Source organism: Rousettus aegyptiacus, unplaced genomic scaffold, assembly GCF_014176215.1.
Source record: "Rousettus aegyptiacus isolate mRouAeg1 unplaced genomic scaffold, mRouAeg1.p scaffold_m13_p_2, whole genome shotgun sequence".
In the NCBI taxonomy this organism is placed as follows: domain Eukaryota; kingdom Metazoa; phylum Chordata; class Mammalia; order Chiroptera; family Pteropodidae; genus Rousettus; species Rousettus aegyptiacus.
Window position 1 is genome coordinate 47,564,181 of NW_023416295.1, and position 20,025 is coordinate 47,584,205.

The 20,025-nt window shown below is 34.4% G+C and overlaps 2 protein-coding genes and 1 non-coding gene across 9 annotated transcripts in view; 2 read left to right on the top strand and 1 right to left on the bottom strand.

Moving 5' to 3' along the window:
• HAT1 (histone acetyltransferase 1) overlaps positions 1 to 9,762 on the bottom strand; it is a 45,291-nt gene extending 35,529 nt beyond the window's left edge. Inside the window, exons 1-3 of one of the 7 annotated variants that reach the window (XM_036237494.1) lie at positions 9,663 to 9,684; positions 9,388 to 9,492; positions 7,163 to 7,267 (exon numbers count right to left, since the gene is read on the bottom strand). In XM_036237494.1, coding sequence (XP_036093387.1) covers positions 7,163 to 7,267; positions 9,388 to 9,492; positions 9,663 to 9,669 — 217 coding nt within the window. In that variant the 5' untranslated portion in view covers positions 9,670 to 9,684. The other 6 variants (XM_016123864.2, XM_016123865.2, XM_016123862.2 and 3 more) reach the window with 6 other exon arrangements.
• Positions 1 to 20,025, top strand: part of SLC25A12 (solute carrier family 25 member 12) — a 144,719-nt gene that overhangs the window by 45,256 nt on the left and 79,438 nt on the right. The window lies entirely within an intron of this gene.
• On the top strand, positions 4,503 to 4,621 carry LOC118614821. Its single transcript, XR_004956148.1, has one exon. It is a non-coding gene; the product is annotated as a 5S ribosomal RNA (ribosomal RNA).

Here is a 20,025-nt window from a genome sequence, read left to right on the forward strand (position 1 = left end):
CAGATCAATGGATGAAAACAGAATCCGGATATAGAGCTACACTTAATAAGGTAAATTTTTTTGTCAAAGGCACCAAAGCATTCAAACAAATCATATTACTGGAACAAAGGAATATCCATACAAAACAAAGTGTGACTCCATTCCTCATACCATACACAAAAATAATTTGAGATGAATCATAGACCTAATTGTAAAACTACATGGCTTTCAGAACAGAGAATATCTTCCTATCTCCCTGGGGTAGGCAAAGATTTTAGACAAGAATCAGGAAACACTAACATAAATGAAAAAAATCAATAAATTGGACTTCGACAATACTAAAACCTTATCAGAAGACACTGTTTAGAATATGAATAGGCAAGTCACGGACTGAGAGGAAAATATGCACAAAACATGTATCTGCACAAAAGACTCACATCCAGAAAATATAATGAACACCTACAATAGAATAACAAAAAGACACTAGCCAGTTAAAAATGGGCAAAATATTTGAACAGGCAATTCACAAAAAGAGATACACAAATGGTCAATAAACACATAAAAAAATGCTTAATGGCATTAGTCATCAGGTAAAGGCAGGTTAAAACTACAATGATATACCACTACATATCTACTAGAATGCCTAAAATTAAAAAAATCGACATCAAATGTTCATGAAAATGTGGAATAACCAGAATTCTAATAAACATCTAGTGTAAGTATAAAAGAAATCAGTCTGGCAAGTACCTTATAAAGCTAAACATAAAGTTACCCTATGACCTAGCAAATCCACTTCTAGGAATTTATCCAAAATAAAATTACATGTCCTCAAAAAGACTTGGCCAATAACATTCTTAGCAGAGTTATTTGCAATAGCCCCAAACTCAAAATAATCAAAATGTTTATGAACTGGTGAATAGTGATAATATCCAACAAAATAGTATTCAACAATAAAAAGGAATGTACTGATAGAGGCAACAAAAAGATGTACCTCAAAAGCATGCAGAATGAACTAAGCGGTCATAGAGTATATATGTATAAATACATTTATAAAGTTCTAAAACAGGCAGAACTAATTTTGGTGAAAGAAATCACAACAGCAATCACCTTGTGGGAAGCAGGGATTGAATAGGAAGGAGCAAAGTTCTGTCCACTGAGAAGGCCTGATCTCACTAATGTTAGAGCAACAGCAATGAGCTCACCAGCTCACCTAGCAGATCTTAGCTTCAAAATACCATTTTCCAGTAAAAGAAACCAGGCTCCTTAGAGAAATGGCTGTTTCCAGAGCTATGGCAGAGATAACAGATGAGCCTGGAACATTCTATTCCAAAAAGTAATCAAAGTATTAAGTAATTGAATAATGAGGACATGTAAAGACGCATCTTGCTTAAAGTGGGCTCTCACAAGCCAATTTAGGGATGAATACCAAAATAAATGATAGTAACAGGTTATAATCCAGTAAATAAAAAAACATATGAAAAATCAGCAAGTATAATGTCAAACTGATGAGTGCAATGAGATGTGCGCACTTCTGCAATATTCCTGACAAAGATGTATAACCTGAAATAAACCATGAGCAAACATCAGACAAATCCAAACTGAGAGACACTGTACAAAATAGTCTGTAATCTTCACAAGTGTCAAGGTCATCAAAGCCAAAAAAAAAAGACAATTATTCCAGTCTGAAGGAGACAAAAGAGACAAGGAAACCAAATGTTAGCCCAGATTCTAAAATGGATTGCTTTGGTATAAAAGGCATTTTGGGACAACTAGGGAAACTTGAATGGAGTTTGTGAATTGGATGGTGATATTGATATTAATTTCCTAATTTTGATGATTAAATTCTGGTTATATAGGATAATGTTCTTGTTTATTAGAAATATACGTTAAAGTATTTGCAGTGATGGTGCATCAAATCAGCAATTTATTTTCAAATAGTTCAGGGGAAAAAAGGTCTTTGTATTTATAGTTCCAACTTTTTTGTAAGTTTGCAATTGTTTCAAAAACAAAACAAAAAGAATGTAACCCAGCAGATCTGCTGCATGTCTCAACCCACCTAAAAAGGTTTTAAGTTAAAATTTTGAAAAGCAGCTATTTTGGGAGAGGGACCCACAAACCCCAATGAATCATACACTTCATACAAGTCCATTTCACTGTATGTAAATTGTACGTCACTTTTTAAAAAATTAAAATGTTATCTAACTTTATCTCATTTCTTCTAGCTTCCTTGTTTCTCAATTCCACTTTACAGCAAAACTCTTCAAAAACAGTCTATACTCCATTTCTCTACTTATTCTCCTTTTAATTTACTATAAAGTAGATCCTCTGACCCCATCACTTCTCTTGAAAAAATTATATCATCGAATAACCATATTCTAGTAGTCCTTGTTACTAGAACTACCAGCAACATTTGACAAATTACTTCCTTCTTCTTTGAATACTTTCTTCATTTGGCTTCCAGACACTTCATCCTCCCAAGCTCTCCTCTTCAGTTATGATGGTTTCCTTAATGTTCCCTGAACATGTCCAGTACATTCAGCCTCGTACACTCTTCCTTGAGCTATCTACATGGCTTACAGATTCGCTTTTTAGTATCTACTCAAATGTCACCTTAGCAGTAGGACATAATCGCCCTATATTTTTCCCATAACACATATCACAATTTGCCATGTATTTATGTCTGTTTTTCATAGTCAGAAAGTAAGTTCTATGAAGAGAGGGGCTGTTTGTATGCTGTTCTATTTCCAGTACCCAGATAAGTGTCTACCACATAGCATAGCTAAGTAAGTGCTGAGAAAACTTAAAATATAAAGATTATCTCATAAGAAGTAATACATACTGTATCTATAAAATAGCTTATATGGCTTTTTAGTAGAATTTAAAACTGTACACAAGAAAGGAGTCAGGGCAAATAAAACACACTGCGTAAGAAAAGACAGGAATGAGAAAGTACAAGGAAACAACACAAAAGTGAGATGACAAAAGCAACAATAAATATAAAGGAGATAAACTGACTAGGTAAAAAAATTATGCCATCAAATCTAAATATGCTGTCAATAAAAGATACACCTAAAAGGAATGAAAGTTAAAAGAAATGGAAGAGTAAAAAAAGTATCATGCGCACCACAAAACCTGAAAATGTGATCTAAATTGTATTAAGGCAAAAAAAAAAAAAAGCATTAAATGGCAGAAGAGGAGCTCTTCATTACGATTAAAGTGAATTCCTTCAAGTTGCAGAGGAATAGATAAATCTATTTACCTACATCTATAGGTCAATCTAAAACTGGTGAGGGTGGGAGTAGTAAAATGAGAAGGCCATGAGAAGTCATAAAGAATACAAAAAAGCTGACCACCTCCCATAAAAAGAAAGCACATGGAGGAAAAACAGATCAATCCCATTTATAAATGATAATATTTAAAAATATTTAAATAACATGAAAGCTTTCATTGATAGGTTAAAATATATCAAGGTATTCATTTTATAAATGCAAAGATGGTTCAAAATCTAAAGCTCTAATAATAAATTTTTTTGGTTTCTGTAGAAACCAAAGTACCACATGATAAACTCTAATATGCATGTTTGAATAAAAACTCTGCAAAACAAAATACTCTTCAATGTGATAAGCCAAGATCATGTTTAGAGAACTACTAAAACTACTCTTGTTAAATCGAGAAATGACTGCTATCATTTTTTAACCTGTTCTGAAAGTGCTAGCCAATGCAATGTGAAGAGAACAAAATAAGCACACACATTGAAAAGAAAGTAAATTTACTAAAATATTCATATGCTATAATTGCATGTCCGAGAAAAAGAAAATAGATAAGGGGTCAAATATATGGTCACAGAAGAAAATTTAACTTTGGATGGTAAACACAATGCAATATACATGTGCATATTATTTGTAACTTGAAACCTATGTAATTTTAACAACCAATGTCACCACAATAAATTTAATAATAAAAAAAAGAAAATCAGTTGAAATCACTTCCCCAAACAGTAAGAGAAACCAGTAAGAGAATCAGTTTTTAAAATATATTAAAAACTATATGTAAATAAAATAAAATAAAAAAATAGCAAGATGACCTAATTAAAAAATAAGGCAAAGGAATATGAACGGTCACTTCTACAAAGAAGATATATGAATGGCTAACAAACGCATGAAAAGATGCTCAACATCATTTGTCATTTAAGGAAATGCAAACCAAAACCACAATAAGATAAATAAAAAGTTTTAACTTCTACGTAACGAACTCACCAAAGTCAAAACTATGAAATAAATATTTACAACATGACAAACAAGGGCTGCTTTTCTTAGAATATAAAGGATATACTTTTCTTAGAAAAATCGATTTTAATTATCTAATCGAAAGTTGGTTAAAAACAGTTTTTTTCTTTTAAGAAAAAGCCCAGAAAATAACAATGTTGTGGAGAAACTGGAATCTTCATGTATTGTTGGTGAAAATGTAAAAGGAAGCAGCCACTATGGAAAACAGTATGGAGGGTCCTCAAAAAATTAAGATTAGTCTACAGCCATGCCACCCTGAACAAGCCCGATCCCATCTGATCTCAGAAGCTAAGCAGTGTCGGGCCTGGTTAGTACTTGGATGGGAGACCACCTAGGAAGACCAGGTGCTGTAGGTATAAAAAATAAGGGATTGTAAATTGACAAGGTCCTTGCAATCTGTGAGGTCAACCAAGGGTTGCCTCGCCTAAAAAAAAAAAAAAAGAAAAAAATTAAGATTGGAATAACCATATGATCTAACAAGCCTACTTCTGCATATACATCCAAAAGAATTCAAAGCAGCATCTCAAAGAAATATTTGCCACCCATATTCATAGCAGCCTTATTCACAATAGCTAAGAGGTAGAACCCCTAATATCCATCAATTAATGGATAAACAAAAGGTAGTATATACATATACAATGGAATATCATTCAGCCTTAAAAGGAAATCTTGTCACATGCTACAAAATGGATGAACTTTGAGGACATCATGCTAAATAAGCCAGTCATAAAAAGACAAATATGATTCTACTCATATGAGGTATCTACAGTAGTCAAATTCTACAAAGTAAAATAGTGGTTGCTAGGGTTTGGAGGGAAAGGAAATAGGGAGTTGTTTAATGGGTATACAGCTTCAATTTTGCAAGATGAAAAAGTTCTGAAGACCCTGTTGCATAACAGTGTGAATATAATAATCAACACTATTGAATCGTACACTTAAAAATGGTAAAGATGGTAAATTTTATGTTATGTGCTTTTCACTAGAATTTTTTAAAAAGTCTGTTGTGGGGAGAACGCAATCAATTCATAAGACATAAATATGACCAAAAGGAAGAAAGAAAAGCTACTGAATTTAATAGACAAAATGCAAATTAAAACAAGAAACCATATTGTACCCATAAGAAGGGGAAGGCAGGATCTTTTTTTTAATAATATGAAACACTGACCAGGGTAGAGGCAAAAAGAATATCTCATAAAATTCTGGTGTAAGCATAGGTACTTTTTTGGAAGGTAATTTGGCAATAGCTACTAAAGTAGAATATGCTCACATCCCTTGGATCTGGCATAGTGGTTTTCAAACAGGAACAATTTTACTCATTATCCTTGGGGATACTGGCAATGTCACAAGACATTTTTGGTTGTTGCTAATGGAGAACAACGTTACTGTCATCTAGTAAGTGGAGACCAGGGATGCTGGTAAACATCCTACAATATATAGAATAACAAAGAACTACCTAACCCAAAGAATTATCTAACCCGAAATGTCAACAGTATCGAAGCTGAGAGACTCTGATCCAGCATTTCAAATTCTAGTCACACATTCCATCGAACACTCACATAAGTGGGTTAAATAAACGCGAGGGTATTTATTAATTATTTTTAATAGTAGAGAGAAGCAATGCCCTAAAAGGAAATAGTTAAATAAGTTATGATATAGTCCTAGAGTATTATGTAACTGAAAAGAATAAGGTATATCCCTATGTAGTTACAGAGCATGACATTTAAGACATTGATAATCTTATGACAGGATCCTGGTTTTAGAAAAATAATGTCTGTACAAGGAATAAAATGTCTGTACAAGGATTCATGAAGAAATAATTAAACTCCTTTACTGAGGTATAATTTATACACCATGAAATTCACTTATTTAAGAGTATAATTCAATAATTTTTAAATTTAAAATTGTGTAACCACTGCCATAGTCTAACTTTAAAATGTAACATGGCCACCAAAAGAAGTCTTATGCTCATTTGAAGTCATTCTCCATTCTCACCCTCAGGCCCAGGCAACCAATAATCTACTTTCTGTCTCTATGAATTTGGAATCATACGAATGGAATACAAATGGAATCATACAGTATGTGGGGCTTTTTGGGGGGAAAGTGGTCTGGTTTCTTTCACTTAGACTGTTTCTGAGGTTCATCGATGTTGTAGCATTTCACACCTTCACTCCTTTTTATTGTTAAATAGTATTCCATCACATAGATATACATACCATACTTTAACTGTTTACCAGTCGATGGATTATCTGGGTTGTGACTAATGCTGCTATGAACATTCATGTATGAGTTTTTGAATGGATATTTGGTTTCATTTCTCTTGGGTAGATACCTAGGTACAGAATTGCTGGGTCATATAATAAATTCATGTTTCTAACTTTTTAAGAACCTGCCAGATGATTTTCCAAAGTAATTGTATCATTATGTTCCCATCAGCATTTTATGACTCTTTCTTTCACATCCTCACCAACACATTAGTATCTTTATAAGAAAAAAAACTAAAGATATATTTTTTTAAGATAAATATTTTTAAGAGACTGAGACCACTTGTTCCTGGCACTTTTTGCCACACTGTACTTCCTGTATGTAAACTGTGCCACCTCTCAAACACCTACCCACTCCATGACATAAATCAAGAATGAGTAAAATCTGAATGTGTTCAATAAATGCAGAAACTATATTTACATAAACTACACTTATATAAAGACTATACACACACACACACAAACAGAGCACATACACAATAGCACTTAAAAATGGCACACATACCTAATTTTAGTTCAATTGCTGTGTTGGTGTTACATTTGTATTCTGCCAGTTTCTTCTCAAATTTAAAAAGACTATACAAACACACACACACAGAGCACATACACAATAGCACTTAAAAATGGCACACATACCTAATTTTAGTTCAATTGCTGTGTTGGTGTTACATTTGTATTCTGCCAGTTTCTTCTCCACTGCACTCTTGTATTCAACCAAAAATTTCTCCATAGCACCAAATCCTAAGAGAAAAGGTTTTTAAAAGGTCAGGTCGGAAATAGTTTAAACTCTCAAACCTAAAAATAGGGTTCTTATTAGTAGTGACATAAAGGTAAGATTTAAAGCATTTTAATAGATCATAAAAGTACAAGTCATTCTACATATACTCCTAAATAAATGTAGAGTATGAATGCCTCATTATAAAACAGACAAGACATCACTTCTGAGATTAAAACTTACAAGCTAGGCTTGCTTTATTTAAATGAGTAAACCTGAAAATTAACATAACAGACTATGACATTTCTGAACACTTAATACTAATATAAATTACCTGCTAGGATTTATACCTACATATCCTTTTTTAAAGAAATGTGAAAAGAAAGCCACTGCTCCGAAGAAATAAAGTGAGCATGTCCTTTGATAATTACAATAGCAATGCATTTCTAATTCTGAAAAAATTCTCCCAAAAGTACTTCCAGACCAACTATTTAAAAAACCATCAACTGATAATGCATAGATTATCTCAGAAAGGATACACAAGAAAATGGTAACCATGGTTACCTCAAGGAGAAGAGAAGGAATGGGGACAGGGTCAGAAAAGAAAATTTTCACTGTATTAAAGTTTTTCCCCTACTATCTGTGCATAAAACTACAAACTATTCCAGGACTACTGGACTAACCAAATTGTTTTACAACGTGGCTAATCATCAATATATGTAACAAATAATTAACAATGGAAGAATCATTATCAAGAGGAACTTTCAAGCAAAGATAACAACCTGACAAATTACATAAAAATTAGTAAAAAAAATTCAAGGGAAAAAGTAGTGAGCAGAAAATGGGTACAATCACAGGACATAAACTTCAATAAGTGGTTAATACACACAGACATAAAATGGGGAAACACTTGAGGGAATATAAATTATTTAGTCAGAATAATCCTGCATTCAAATCCAGTCATTTATTTACTAGCCTTTTTCCCATTTAGAAAAAATAAAAGTGCAGCTTGCAAAGGAATGCTACATTTTCTAGGATTTTACATTTTCAGTGATCCAACTACTAAAAATAGGATGCTCTAAATAGAATGTCATTTGTTTTCAAGGACTATTGATATAGTAGAGCAATGGAAAAATAATAATAAAAGCAAGATATTTCATGGCAAACTTTGGGGGTAAAGTTAGGACTGTAATTCACAAGCTATCTTGGGGCAAACGGGAAAAGGTCTAGATATGTGTACTAGAGCACATTAACTGACTTCTCTGATCCTAATTTATAAAACAGATAATACAACCCACTTTGAGGAATTATGTGTAATCTAAGCAACAAAACTTAATTTGTGAAATCATACATTAGCTTAATCCTCAAAATTCAATAAAACAAGCAGATACTATATCAATCCCATTTCATAGTTAAAATCTCAGGCTTACAAAGTTTAAGGGCACACAACTACTAAACGGTGGAAGTGAGATTTGAATTCGTATGTAATTCTTACAATATGTACATCGTATGCAATGCATATGTCCTCCCTCTTTCACAGTACCAGTGTACCCCAAGAGCCTACAGCTCTTCCTTATACATCTGTAGAACTCTTGATATAGCCTATCTAGTACATCCATGAAACGCACCGGGAAAAGAGAATAGAAATTGTCCATCATGTCAAAAGATATGCAATTGGGAAAAGAGAATACATACATCAAAACAGACTTAATACACGTACGAAATTACAGCACTTATTACTTATTAAATGTAAACTGAAGACTCAACGAAGAGAGAATAGAACAACCACAAGAGAATTACATCGTAGTAGACACACTCTAAAAGTTTACATGCAGAAAGAATGTGAAAACTTTTTTCTCAAAAGAAATCTAAACAGATCCTCTGAATACTCAAGTGTGAGCGATTAAGAGGACGACTGTGAAATCAGTAAAGATTCAAGTGAGAGCCCTCTAGTTCAGGTCAAGGCAGCAACGCGTTAGCTCTTAAATTGACTATAGTGGAAGGTGGAGGAGATCGGGAAGAGGAGGAGGATCTGAGTATTAAAATCAGCTGGCGGGAACAGAAACAGACTAGTGTAGCTGAGGCTGTAGTGGGCTAAAGGAACGAGAAGAGAAACAGGCCTCAAAGCACCTGGCACCTTACAAACCCAAATCGCGATGCTTTTTCCCGGCCTCTTCGTCCCTCACGCAGGGGCCAAGTTCTTCGCTGAAGGCGCAGAACCCCGAGCAGTTGGGGGCGGGGGCACGAACCTCTGCCGACAAGGAGATGCGCTCAGAGCTCCGCACTTCCAGGCTGAAATAGGCCTTCTGGAACTGAGGCTAGAGGCCGAAAGTTTCAGGCGGGGACTGTCACCACTGTCTAGGCGTTCTTTCCCAAACCTACCCGCCCCCTCCCCTTGGTAAACTTTTCCCGGGAACTTACCCGCCATTTCCGAGCTGCGAGCACCCGCGGCCGAGGAAGGACGAATCAACCCGCGCGCTCCCTGGCCGGAAGTGAGCACACTGTCTGACGCATTTCCGCCGCCCACCAATGAGAGGAGGAGGTTCGAGGCGCCGAGCGGCGGAAGCAGCACAAGAGGCGGGGCTAACACCGCCGGGAATGCTCGGACCGTTGCCTAGCCACGGCGAGCGTTGTCAGTCGCTTTGCAGGCCGGAACTGGAGGCGGAGGCCGCAAAAGGGTTCTTCTAATGTTGAGACGCTCCCTAACCCTGGGAGAGAGTATCTTTGGGGATGATTTGAATAATCTAGATACTTTATGGCTGTTTTCTATTCCTTGATAGCGATGCTTTGGAGACTAATAGAAAAACTTTCTTCTTGCCCTGGACGGTAGATCTAAACACGTGAACCCTAGCTTAAAATGTTGCAATTGAGTTGCAGTTGCAGGAGAAATTTTCATTTCTTTTATTTGTTTCTGTTTTTTGCTGTATTTGCTAATTCTTGCCTAACATCGTTTCTCTTCTATGTTTTTTAACATACGTTGCGATGTCAATTTAGGTAGTCGGCTTTCACTCTTAAGGTTACTAGGCAACCAGTTAGTGCACCAAAATTGTTACTTAATACTTCTTGCGACCTGATCTGGTCCTACTGGTCTCAAGTCCTGACCTGAACCACATGACAGGATGTTACCTCTTTTGGGCCATTGGGCTTGTTGATATTTAGTAACTTGAAACTATTGTCCCAGATGATAAGCCACTTTTTTTGGTATCCACAAATATCCCTACGATGTTATCTGTACACTAGAATGCCTTGTCTCAACAAATGTTGGTTAATAGGTTTTATAACGATGATGCTAGAGCTAAAATGGACCCTTGAAATGATAGTCGAGAACTAATATATCTCTTCATTTAAAGGATGAGGAAACTAAAGCCCAGAAAATAGAAATTGTCCAAGTTCATGCTCAGTATGCGGCCTACGCAAAAGGCCAGTTCTCCAGATAACACTACTCTTTGTTACACTACGTGGAGATGGCCCTTTTGAAGATAAAAATCCAAAAAATTACTGAGAATGCTCAGATTCTTTTCCTTTGTCCCTAATGAAACACTAGAAATTATGACTATAATGTATTAAGAAGAAAATGGAAATGAATGCTGTTAATCAATGACACGGGTCAAAAGAGGAAAACAATTTTTAATAATCCTTTCTCAAAATGGCAAGAGTCACCATTTCTTTCCAAAAATACATTATTTGTAGATCAGCCTATTGCTAACCAGCAATTTTGATCCTTACAATAAGAAATCAAGGGAATTATTTTAAATGCAGCAAATCTGAAACAAATTAGTCCTGAGACTTGATAGTTAGTTGTAGGAAAAAAATACAATGAAACCTATACATGATAAATATGAATAAGTAAGATGAATATGAATAAGAAATATGATGAAACCTGTACCTAGCATGTAATTAACATTTAGTATGACCAACTTGCAAAAATTACATTTTACATTGTCCTTTGTCTTAGAACTGTTCACACATATTTATTAAAATGTCACAGGATATGTGTTTAGGTACAGTTTACCTAAAAGATAAAAGAATTATTTCTTTTAGAAAAGTAATAGTAAAACTGCCAAAAAGGAAAATGTATTTTTGTATGATTTTTCCACCTCTTTTTAAATTTATATTTTACCTTTTTCTAAAGGGGATTCAGGAAGTGAATGTTACCACTATGGAATAAAATATCTACAAAAAGGAATATGCTGTCCTGGTATTTTTGGAAGAGGCAGCATAGTGGTGTGGAAAGTTCAAGCCCTACTAGGTTTAGTTCTACTTCATGATTGTGTGACCTTGTTTCATCAATTACGTGGAGATAATACCTTTCCAGTCACCACCTGGGTGTTGTGAAAATCAAATGGAACAATATTTATGAAAACAGTTTGTAAAGTGTAAAATTCTATGTTAATATGAAGTGGTATTAGTGTGATAATATTTATTCTAGAATAGATCTGGGAAAGGCATTTTTCTTCAGAGAAAAAGGCTGTATTGCACTATTAGGAATGAACTGGCAACCATGTTTACTGTAGGTTCAAGAGCATAGAGACTAGTAAATTTTGCCATCTTGTCTTTAAAACTCCAGAATGAATAAAACAAAAACAAAAACATGGCATTAAAAATATGGTCATCAGAAAGTAGAATAGGAAATTTGAGATCTAAAAGATGTAGGTAGTTGATGTGTCTTTATTTCAAAATACATACACATAACAATAGTTAACTTATTTGTTTAGCTCATAGTGCTAATAGTATAGGGATGGGACATGGATTTTAGTTCCTAGAACAGTTATCCAGAATCCCCTACCCACCCAGCTAGGTGACTTTCATATGGAATAAAAGGCAGAAAATTAAAACAGACCAGCTCATATTGAAACCTACTGTTAGAGGAATAACTTAAAGACATACATTATCAACAGTTTACATATTCTATTTTTTAACTCTCGTGCACTCTCCCTAAGTATATATACTAGCACTTTTTTTGAGAAGCAATTTAGCAATTACATCAAATTTAACAAATTTTTAAATTTATATATCTTTTGTGCTAGCAGTTTCACTTAGAAACATTTGTCCAACAAAACTATTTGTGCAAGAATAAAAAGATACATCAACAAAGATGTTCAACTAAACATTAATTTTACTGGAAAATTGGAAATAGCCTAAACTTTCATCAAAAGGAGCTGATATGTACTGATTTGGGAAAATATCTACTATATAACAGGGTAAAAAAGAAATTACACAACATTATAAGGTTATTTTATTTGTATAGAAAAGTGCATTTTGGTAGAAACAAAACATTTGAAAGCATACCTAACAAGTTTAACCGTGGCTTCCTATAAGAGAGGAAATTTGGAAATGGGGATTAATGAGGGATTTTTTTTAAAAAAAAAAATTCTGTTTGCTTCTTTTAATGAGAATTTATTGGCCTCTTTCATAATTAGAAACATCAATCTTTTTGGAATTTTTTTAGACATGGTTGCTAACTCCTTACCTTCTTATAGTCTATAAATTATGATACACAGAATCAAAGAGAAGCAACTTAACTGAAAAAAGGAATGGTTAGTTGAAAATTAATATTTCTGATTTTGCATTCTGTCGTTATTTATAAGCAAAAATTGGTTAGGATTAGGAAAGAGCACTGTACTTGCTTATACTTGGTTACAAAATGACCATCCAGTGATGCTCGCTTTATACTTTTTGAAACAGTAGTTCATAAAGTAAAATTTAGCTTTGTGGTAGTGTTTCTTCTAAATTTTTTTATAAATCAGAATTTTAAGGAAGATGTATATAGTTTTTAACAAGCTAAACCAACCATTCGCTGTGTAAATTTGTAAAATTAAAAGAATTCTAGGAGGAATCCAGATTTTAAGTTTGTCACTAATCTCATCAACACAGGGGTGTCAGAGAATACTTTTGCCAGTCTCTTAAATGAGCTAAGAGGAAGAAAGGGTCATGCCAACTGGCACTGTATGATACAAAGAGAACCTGGTTCATGAGGTAAAGAGGGTGTATCGGTAGGGTTAAGATGCATTTAAAGAATAAAAGGTTTACTTTTTATATCTTTCTTCAGTGAGCTGAAAGGGGCCTCCACATTGTACTAATTCCCTAACAGGGAAACTCTGGATCCTTGCTTCTGTTGTCTTTTTTGTTAATAGATCTCCCTTCTTGGTGGAACACTGAAAAATGCAGTTCAAGCCCCAATATGTTCCTAGTTTTATATGACCTATAAGAAATTCAGGTATGACAATCTCTTGTGTAGCAATCAATGTCCCCAACACATTGGACACACATGGTCCTATTAGCTAGCATGCCATTATAGGATGATGATATTTAAAATGTTAGCTGATGCTAATGCTCTTCATATAAGGTGGGGGTGGTTTGGGAATGAGAATAATATAAAGCATAGCTGCTATTGAATTTCCCTTCTGTAGGCAGCCATTAGGCTCAAGGTAATAATCATAACTTTCTTTTTCAACTCTTCATTGCATGTCCCCTTTTCCTTCTAAGCACCTTGACAGGGTTTAATTATTTACCTAGTGCAGTGACTAACCCTTAATTCCCAAATGATCTGAATCCACTATGAACTTATCTTTGTCAGGCTGGCTATCTTATTGAGTTGCTTCAGTCGGGTTTCATAGTCATCTTTGTCTCCTCATATAGCAGCAACCTAATTTCTCCTTGATGATTGAGATTAACCACCACGTGGCTGTGGTGACATTTTTTTTTTCTGCCTTTAGTTCTAGAGCTTGAGGAGGCCATAATGGCCAGGGGGCAGTCTCAGTTTACAATTTGTCTGAACGTTGATGGTATTTCCTGATGGATGCATTCCTCCTTTGGATATAGGACCTTGAAATCATAAGGTAAAAGTTGCGAGGAAGGGAGACAAAAATTTCCTAAGTGACTTGTTTAATGGGGCCATTTTCATGTCTTTTTCTTGGTTCATGGATCTGTGTGTTCTGAATACAGGATATCCTCTTTTTATTCCCAACGTTCTGATATTTTATAATGTGCCTTCATATTGAAACTTTTTCATTCATTGTTCTGGATTTATGGAAGACACCTTGAAACTCAAAATTCATCTTTTGAATTTGGAAAATTCTCATATTTATTTCTTTGATAATTTTTCCCCATCATTTTAAATCTCCATTTTCTCTTGCACTCCTTGTAGTCAATTATTGAGCAACCTGGATTAGTTTTCTATATTAAATATTTTTCCTTCCTTCATGTTTTGCTCTACTTTCTCAGAGCTCTTTAACATTCTTATTACAATCCTTTTACTAATCTTTTTATTACCATTAACTAGCTCTATAACTTAGGGAAAGTAGCTTAATGTTTCAGTCTTCATTTTCTTATCTATGAAATGGAGATAATAACATGAGATAACCACACTTCACAGGGTTGTTTTGAGGATAGATTCATATACAGTGCTTAGAATTTTGTCTGATACATAATATCAATAAATAATAGTGAATATTACCAATTCATCAATATCTTGTGAATTTGGTTACCTTAAGTGATCTTTGGGCCACTTATAAAATGATTTCTGATGTATAGAACTAATAATCAGATCTCGGACCTTGATGACTTCACCATATTAGGCCTTTTGGAGAAGACTTAACAGTTGGCCTTTGGCTTATGCCTCTCTTTCTCATTATGCCCTTCAAACTCAACAATTTTTGAAGTCCCATCTCCAGTTTTGCCTGTCTCTGTATCTGTGCTTACATGGCTATATTTTCATCTTCATGTAATGTCTTATAAGAAAATCTTATTCTTAAAAAGTTAAGTAAGGGGGAGGAAAGATGATTTATGAAGATGGTCTGCCTTAGATGTATATGTTTATTCTTTTATCAATCATTTTTATTGAACACTGCTACGTGCCTAGTCCTATGCTAATTGCTAGGGATACAGAGATTTTTGTTTTATCTTTTCCTTTAATTATATTGAGCATCTACCATGCTTGAGAATCTGTGTGAGTTCACAGTCTATTGCAGTAATTTTAAACTATGAGTCATGAAATTAATTCAGTATGTTGAAACTAGAATTAGAAAAAAAGAAATAGAATAGTACAGAATAGTAAATACTAGAGCATACTGCATGTAGTAAAGTTCAATATTGTTTCGTGAAATTTTTATTTCAGAGTGTACTGGGATTGTGATTAAAAATACATATTTTCTATATAGGTCTGGGTCAGTAAAGTTTGAGAGCCACCCATGGAAAAGACAATAAGCAAAGAAGTAATACAATAGAGTGTGATAAATACTATGCATAGAGGGGGTGCCTACTCCAGATGGGGCATAGGGGTTAAGTATTATTTTCTGGAAGAGGAGATTATTGAGCTGTATCTTGAAGGATATGCACATCAGAATAAATGTGAAGTAGAATAGTCTCAGCAAAAGAAATAGCACAAAAGTTCAAAAATCCTTGTGGCTAAAAGAACGAGTATAGTAGTAGTAAGACATAAGAGGAAGGGGCCAAATCAGGAAGCTTCCCCTCTTCACCATAGTGAGGAGTTTGGATTTTATATTGAAGTGAACAGAGAGCCACTGAAGAATGGGGAAGAAACAGAATTTAATTTCTGTTTTAGATCAAACATTTGAAAACACTATGAGAGAATGAAGGATAGTGACAGGAGGCAGAAAGTGGAGAATTGGAGGCTTGGAGAGCAATTAAGAGGCATAATGAAGGCTATTATCAAGAAAAGAGACTTAAAAAGCACCGAAGGGGTTGGAAAACACAGGCCTGTGTGGTTATTTGGATGTGAAGGCTAAGAAAGATTTTGATACCCAGCTTTCTAGCTTGAGCAAATAGCGCAATGGCAGTGGTCTTCACTGAGAAAATGTAGGAAGATGAATGGCTGGTGGTAGAGTGACCAGCTAGGAATAATCAATAAATGTTTAATTAGTGCCACATAGCTAATGTTAGTGTTAGAAGATAGGTATTAGGGCTGAGAATATGGATTAAGGAGGAAGGGTGGGGTAATAACACATACTCTGGAAGGAAGACAGAGAAGCGGTGAATTCAAGAAGTGATGAATTATAGTTTCTGTAAGACCTGCTGTATATCATTCAGCTTGAGTAGATTTTTTTCTTTTTATAGACCTGTATTACATAAATTTGCCACATAGTTTAGCATATACATTGTTAGTTAATGGTTTTACCTACATATTATTTTCCCAATACATTATAAGATCTTTGTAGAGAGGGACAGTTATATTCACTTCATATTTCCTTCTTATAGGTATCAATAATAAGGCACATACTATCCTTAAGAGATGGATTAGAACTTCATAACCATATAGAATTCTACATGATGAAATGTCCTAAGATCCCTTCAATGTTCTCTAGTATGTTTAAACAAAGGAGGATTAGTCTTATCTAGTAGTTAAATCCTTTTTGTACAATAGTTTATTCTTATCCTTTGTGGCATTTTTTGCAGTACAAAGACATTATGCCATGGTGAAGACTTCTTATGGCTCTACTCTTAATTCTTGTTACTTTTATTTTCGTAAAGTTTTTTTTCTTGTATTGTTATCACCTTTAGGTAGTATCCTATTGTCAGGGCTACTGAGAATGGAATATACAGAGTAGAACTTTAACTGAGACCTTTAACTGTTCTTGGTCAGGTTCTATTTGTGTTCTCAACCTTCCATCCTCTTTTGATTAAAAAGAATGCCAATCGTTCCACAATCTGTCCACTTTTCCTCCTTCATCTGCCCGTTAGACCATTTATTTAGAACTTTCTAACTTAAACTTCCTGAAATTCTTCTGATAAGTACGATTTCATACTGATTAATGTTACATTACTCCTTTATAGCAATTTTTCAGAAGGCATTTCTTTGTGGGCATACTTCAGTTCCTAGCTTCCTTGTCTTGAGGTTTTGTGACCTTTTCTTCTTTAGGGGATCCTTTTTCTAGGTTTTCAGTACAAACCTGCCCTCTTCTTTTAAGAAATTCCCTACTCACTGGGGTTGATTTCATCCTATGATCAGTTCTTCCTCCAACAGGGCAATCCAGGGACGCAACGACCCATGCACAATATTTCCCATGAAAGTCTTGAATTCCTCAGTCTAGATTTATGCCCTTGGTGCACTTCAGCAGGAGAGTTCCAGGGTACACTTCAGATTCTAAGTCTGGCACCTTCCTCTTGTTTTCTAGTGGGTAACTATTAGACCAAACACACACATACACACAAATACACACAACTCCTAAGGACATGTAATTATTTGTCTGAATCTATGTTAAGGAATACAATTTTTTCTTCAAAGCGATATAGTTTTCACAGATTCCCTTGCTCATAATAGAGATATTTGTCAAGTAGTTTGTTTCTTTTTCCTACCCTCCAACAATGCACACAAGCCTATCAGTGTTTAAGAAACAGGTTCCATTACCATTTCTAGTCAAACAACAGAATTACCTACTTGGATAACAGTCTTTAGTAATGTAAAGACCCAACATGATTTTCTCCAATGTTTTAATAAAAAATTTCAAATGAATACAAAAATTGAAAAAAATTTTACAGTGAATTTCCAAATACCCCCCAATTAAATATCACATTGTCTCTCTCTCTCTCTCTGTCTGTCTAGCTACCCATCCATCCATCCATTTCTCTATCCACCTGCCAATCTTTATTTCTTTTATACATTTCAGAGTAAATTTAAGATATCAGTACTCTTCCCTCCAAAATACTTCATGTCATTAGCTAGAGTTCAACATTTGTTCACAGTTTTTTTTTCTTTTGAGGAAAAATTTATACACAGTGAAATGAATAAATCTTAAGTGTATATTCTATAAATTTTGAAAAATGCATGCACCTGCAATCTATGCCCCTAGCAAGACATAGGCTGTTACCATTCGTTACTTAAGACAGTTCCATCGTGCTTCTTTCCAGTCAATTCCTCTCTCCCAGCATCCATGGTTGTATTTTTCCACCATAGATTGATTCTGTTTTTCTTTCTAGAATTTTACGTAAATGTAATTATAAATAAATGTAATCATTTTTACTACATGATTCCATATAAGGCTCCTTTCACTTAGCATGATACTTTTAAGACTCACCCATGTTGTCGTGTGTATCAGTAGCTTATGTGTGTGTGTTTTTTCAATAAGCGAATAGTATTTTATTTGGCAAAAATACCATAGTTTATTTATCCATTTTGCTATTGATGGACAAATGTACTATTTCCAGTTTTTGGCTTTTATGAATAAGTAGCCATGGATATTCTTGTACAAGTCATTTTATCCACATATATTTTCATTTCTCTTGGGTAAATACTGAAAGATAGAATTTCTGAGTCATAGTGTAGGCGTATGTTTAGTTTTACAAGAACCTGCTAGATTTTCCACCAAAGTGATTATACCATTTTACACTCTCACTACAGGGCATGAGACCTCTGGTTGCTTGGCATCCTTCCAGTGTCTGGAGCCTCCAGTTTTTTTTAATTTTAGTCATTCTAGTGGGTGTGTAGCGCTATCGTTTTACTGTGATTAAATTTGCATTTCCCCAATGACTAATGATGTTGTGCAGTTTTTCATGTGCTTATTGGCCATTCGTACATCATCTTTTGTGAAGTGTTCATTTAAGTCTTTTGACCATTTTTAAACTAGGTTATTTGCCATTGAGTTTTAGGAGTTCTCTATATCCTGCATTTCAGTCCTTTGTTATATATACATTTTGCTAATTTTTCTTCCAGATTGTGGCTTGCCTACTTATTTTCTAAACCCTGTCTTTTGATTAAAATTTTAATCTTAATGAAATTTAATTTATCAATTTTTTAAATTTATGGTGATGGTTTTTTATGTCTTGACCAAAAAACTTTTACCTCCGAATCATGAAGATTTTTTTTTATGTGTTCTACTAAAAGTTTTGTGATTTTAGCTTTTGCATCTAGGCCTATGATTCATCTTAAATTAATTTTATTGTATGTTTTAAGGTAGAGGTTGAAGTTTATTTATTTTCCAAAAGGGATATCTATTTATTCCAATGTCATTTGTTTAAAAGATTCCTTGTCGCATTGAATTACTTTGACACCTTAGAAATCAAATGGCTTTATAATTTTGTATCTATTTCTGGGCTCTCTGTTCTGTTCCATTGGTTTATTTATCAATCCTTATGCCAGACAGTACAACACTGTATGGTAAGTTTTCTCTTAATGTTATTGATAGGTTCTTAGAAACTGACTTTAAGCAAAATGGAGTAAGATAAAACTAATTTTACCATAGGTTAATTGATATAAACAAGAGTTAAGTTTTTATAGCATATTTCTGGTTACAAAAACGTCGCTAAATTTCTAAATAAAGACCCAAACACATCTAACACTGAACACTGAAATAAATGTGAACTATACTTACATTTAAGAAAGATGAATAAAAACAAGTAAGATAATTGTTTTCCAACCTGCTTATCCCAGTTCAGGGTCATGGGTGGCTGGAGAGCCCAGCAGCTCAAGACACAAGACAGGGACTCACCCTGGACAGGATATCCTGACATCACAGGTCACACTCACTGACGCCAACACTCACTCAAGACTGGGACAATTGAGACCCATCAGCTTACTTGTTGTGCATCTTTGAGATGTAGGAGGAAACCAGAGTCCAGAGAAAACCCACATAGACATGGGGAGAACATGTAAACCCCACACTGCCTATGTGGCCCTGGCTAGGAATTGATTCGTTTTTCTCTTTAACGTTATGACAATGGTGTTGAACAAAATTATGTTATTCGAGGATTTTCTGTATTGATTTCTTTAACTCGAAGCCAGGTGATGTAAGTCCTCCAACTTTGCTCTTTTTCAAGTATGCTTTGGATA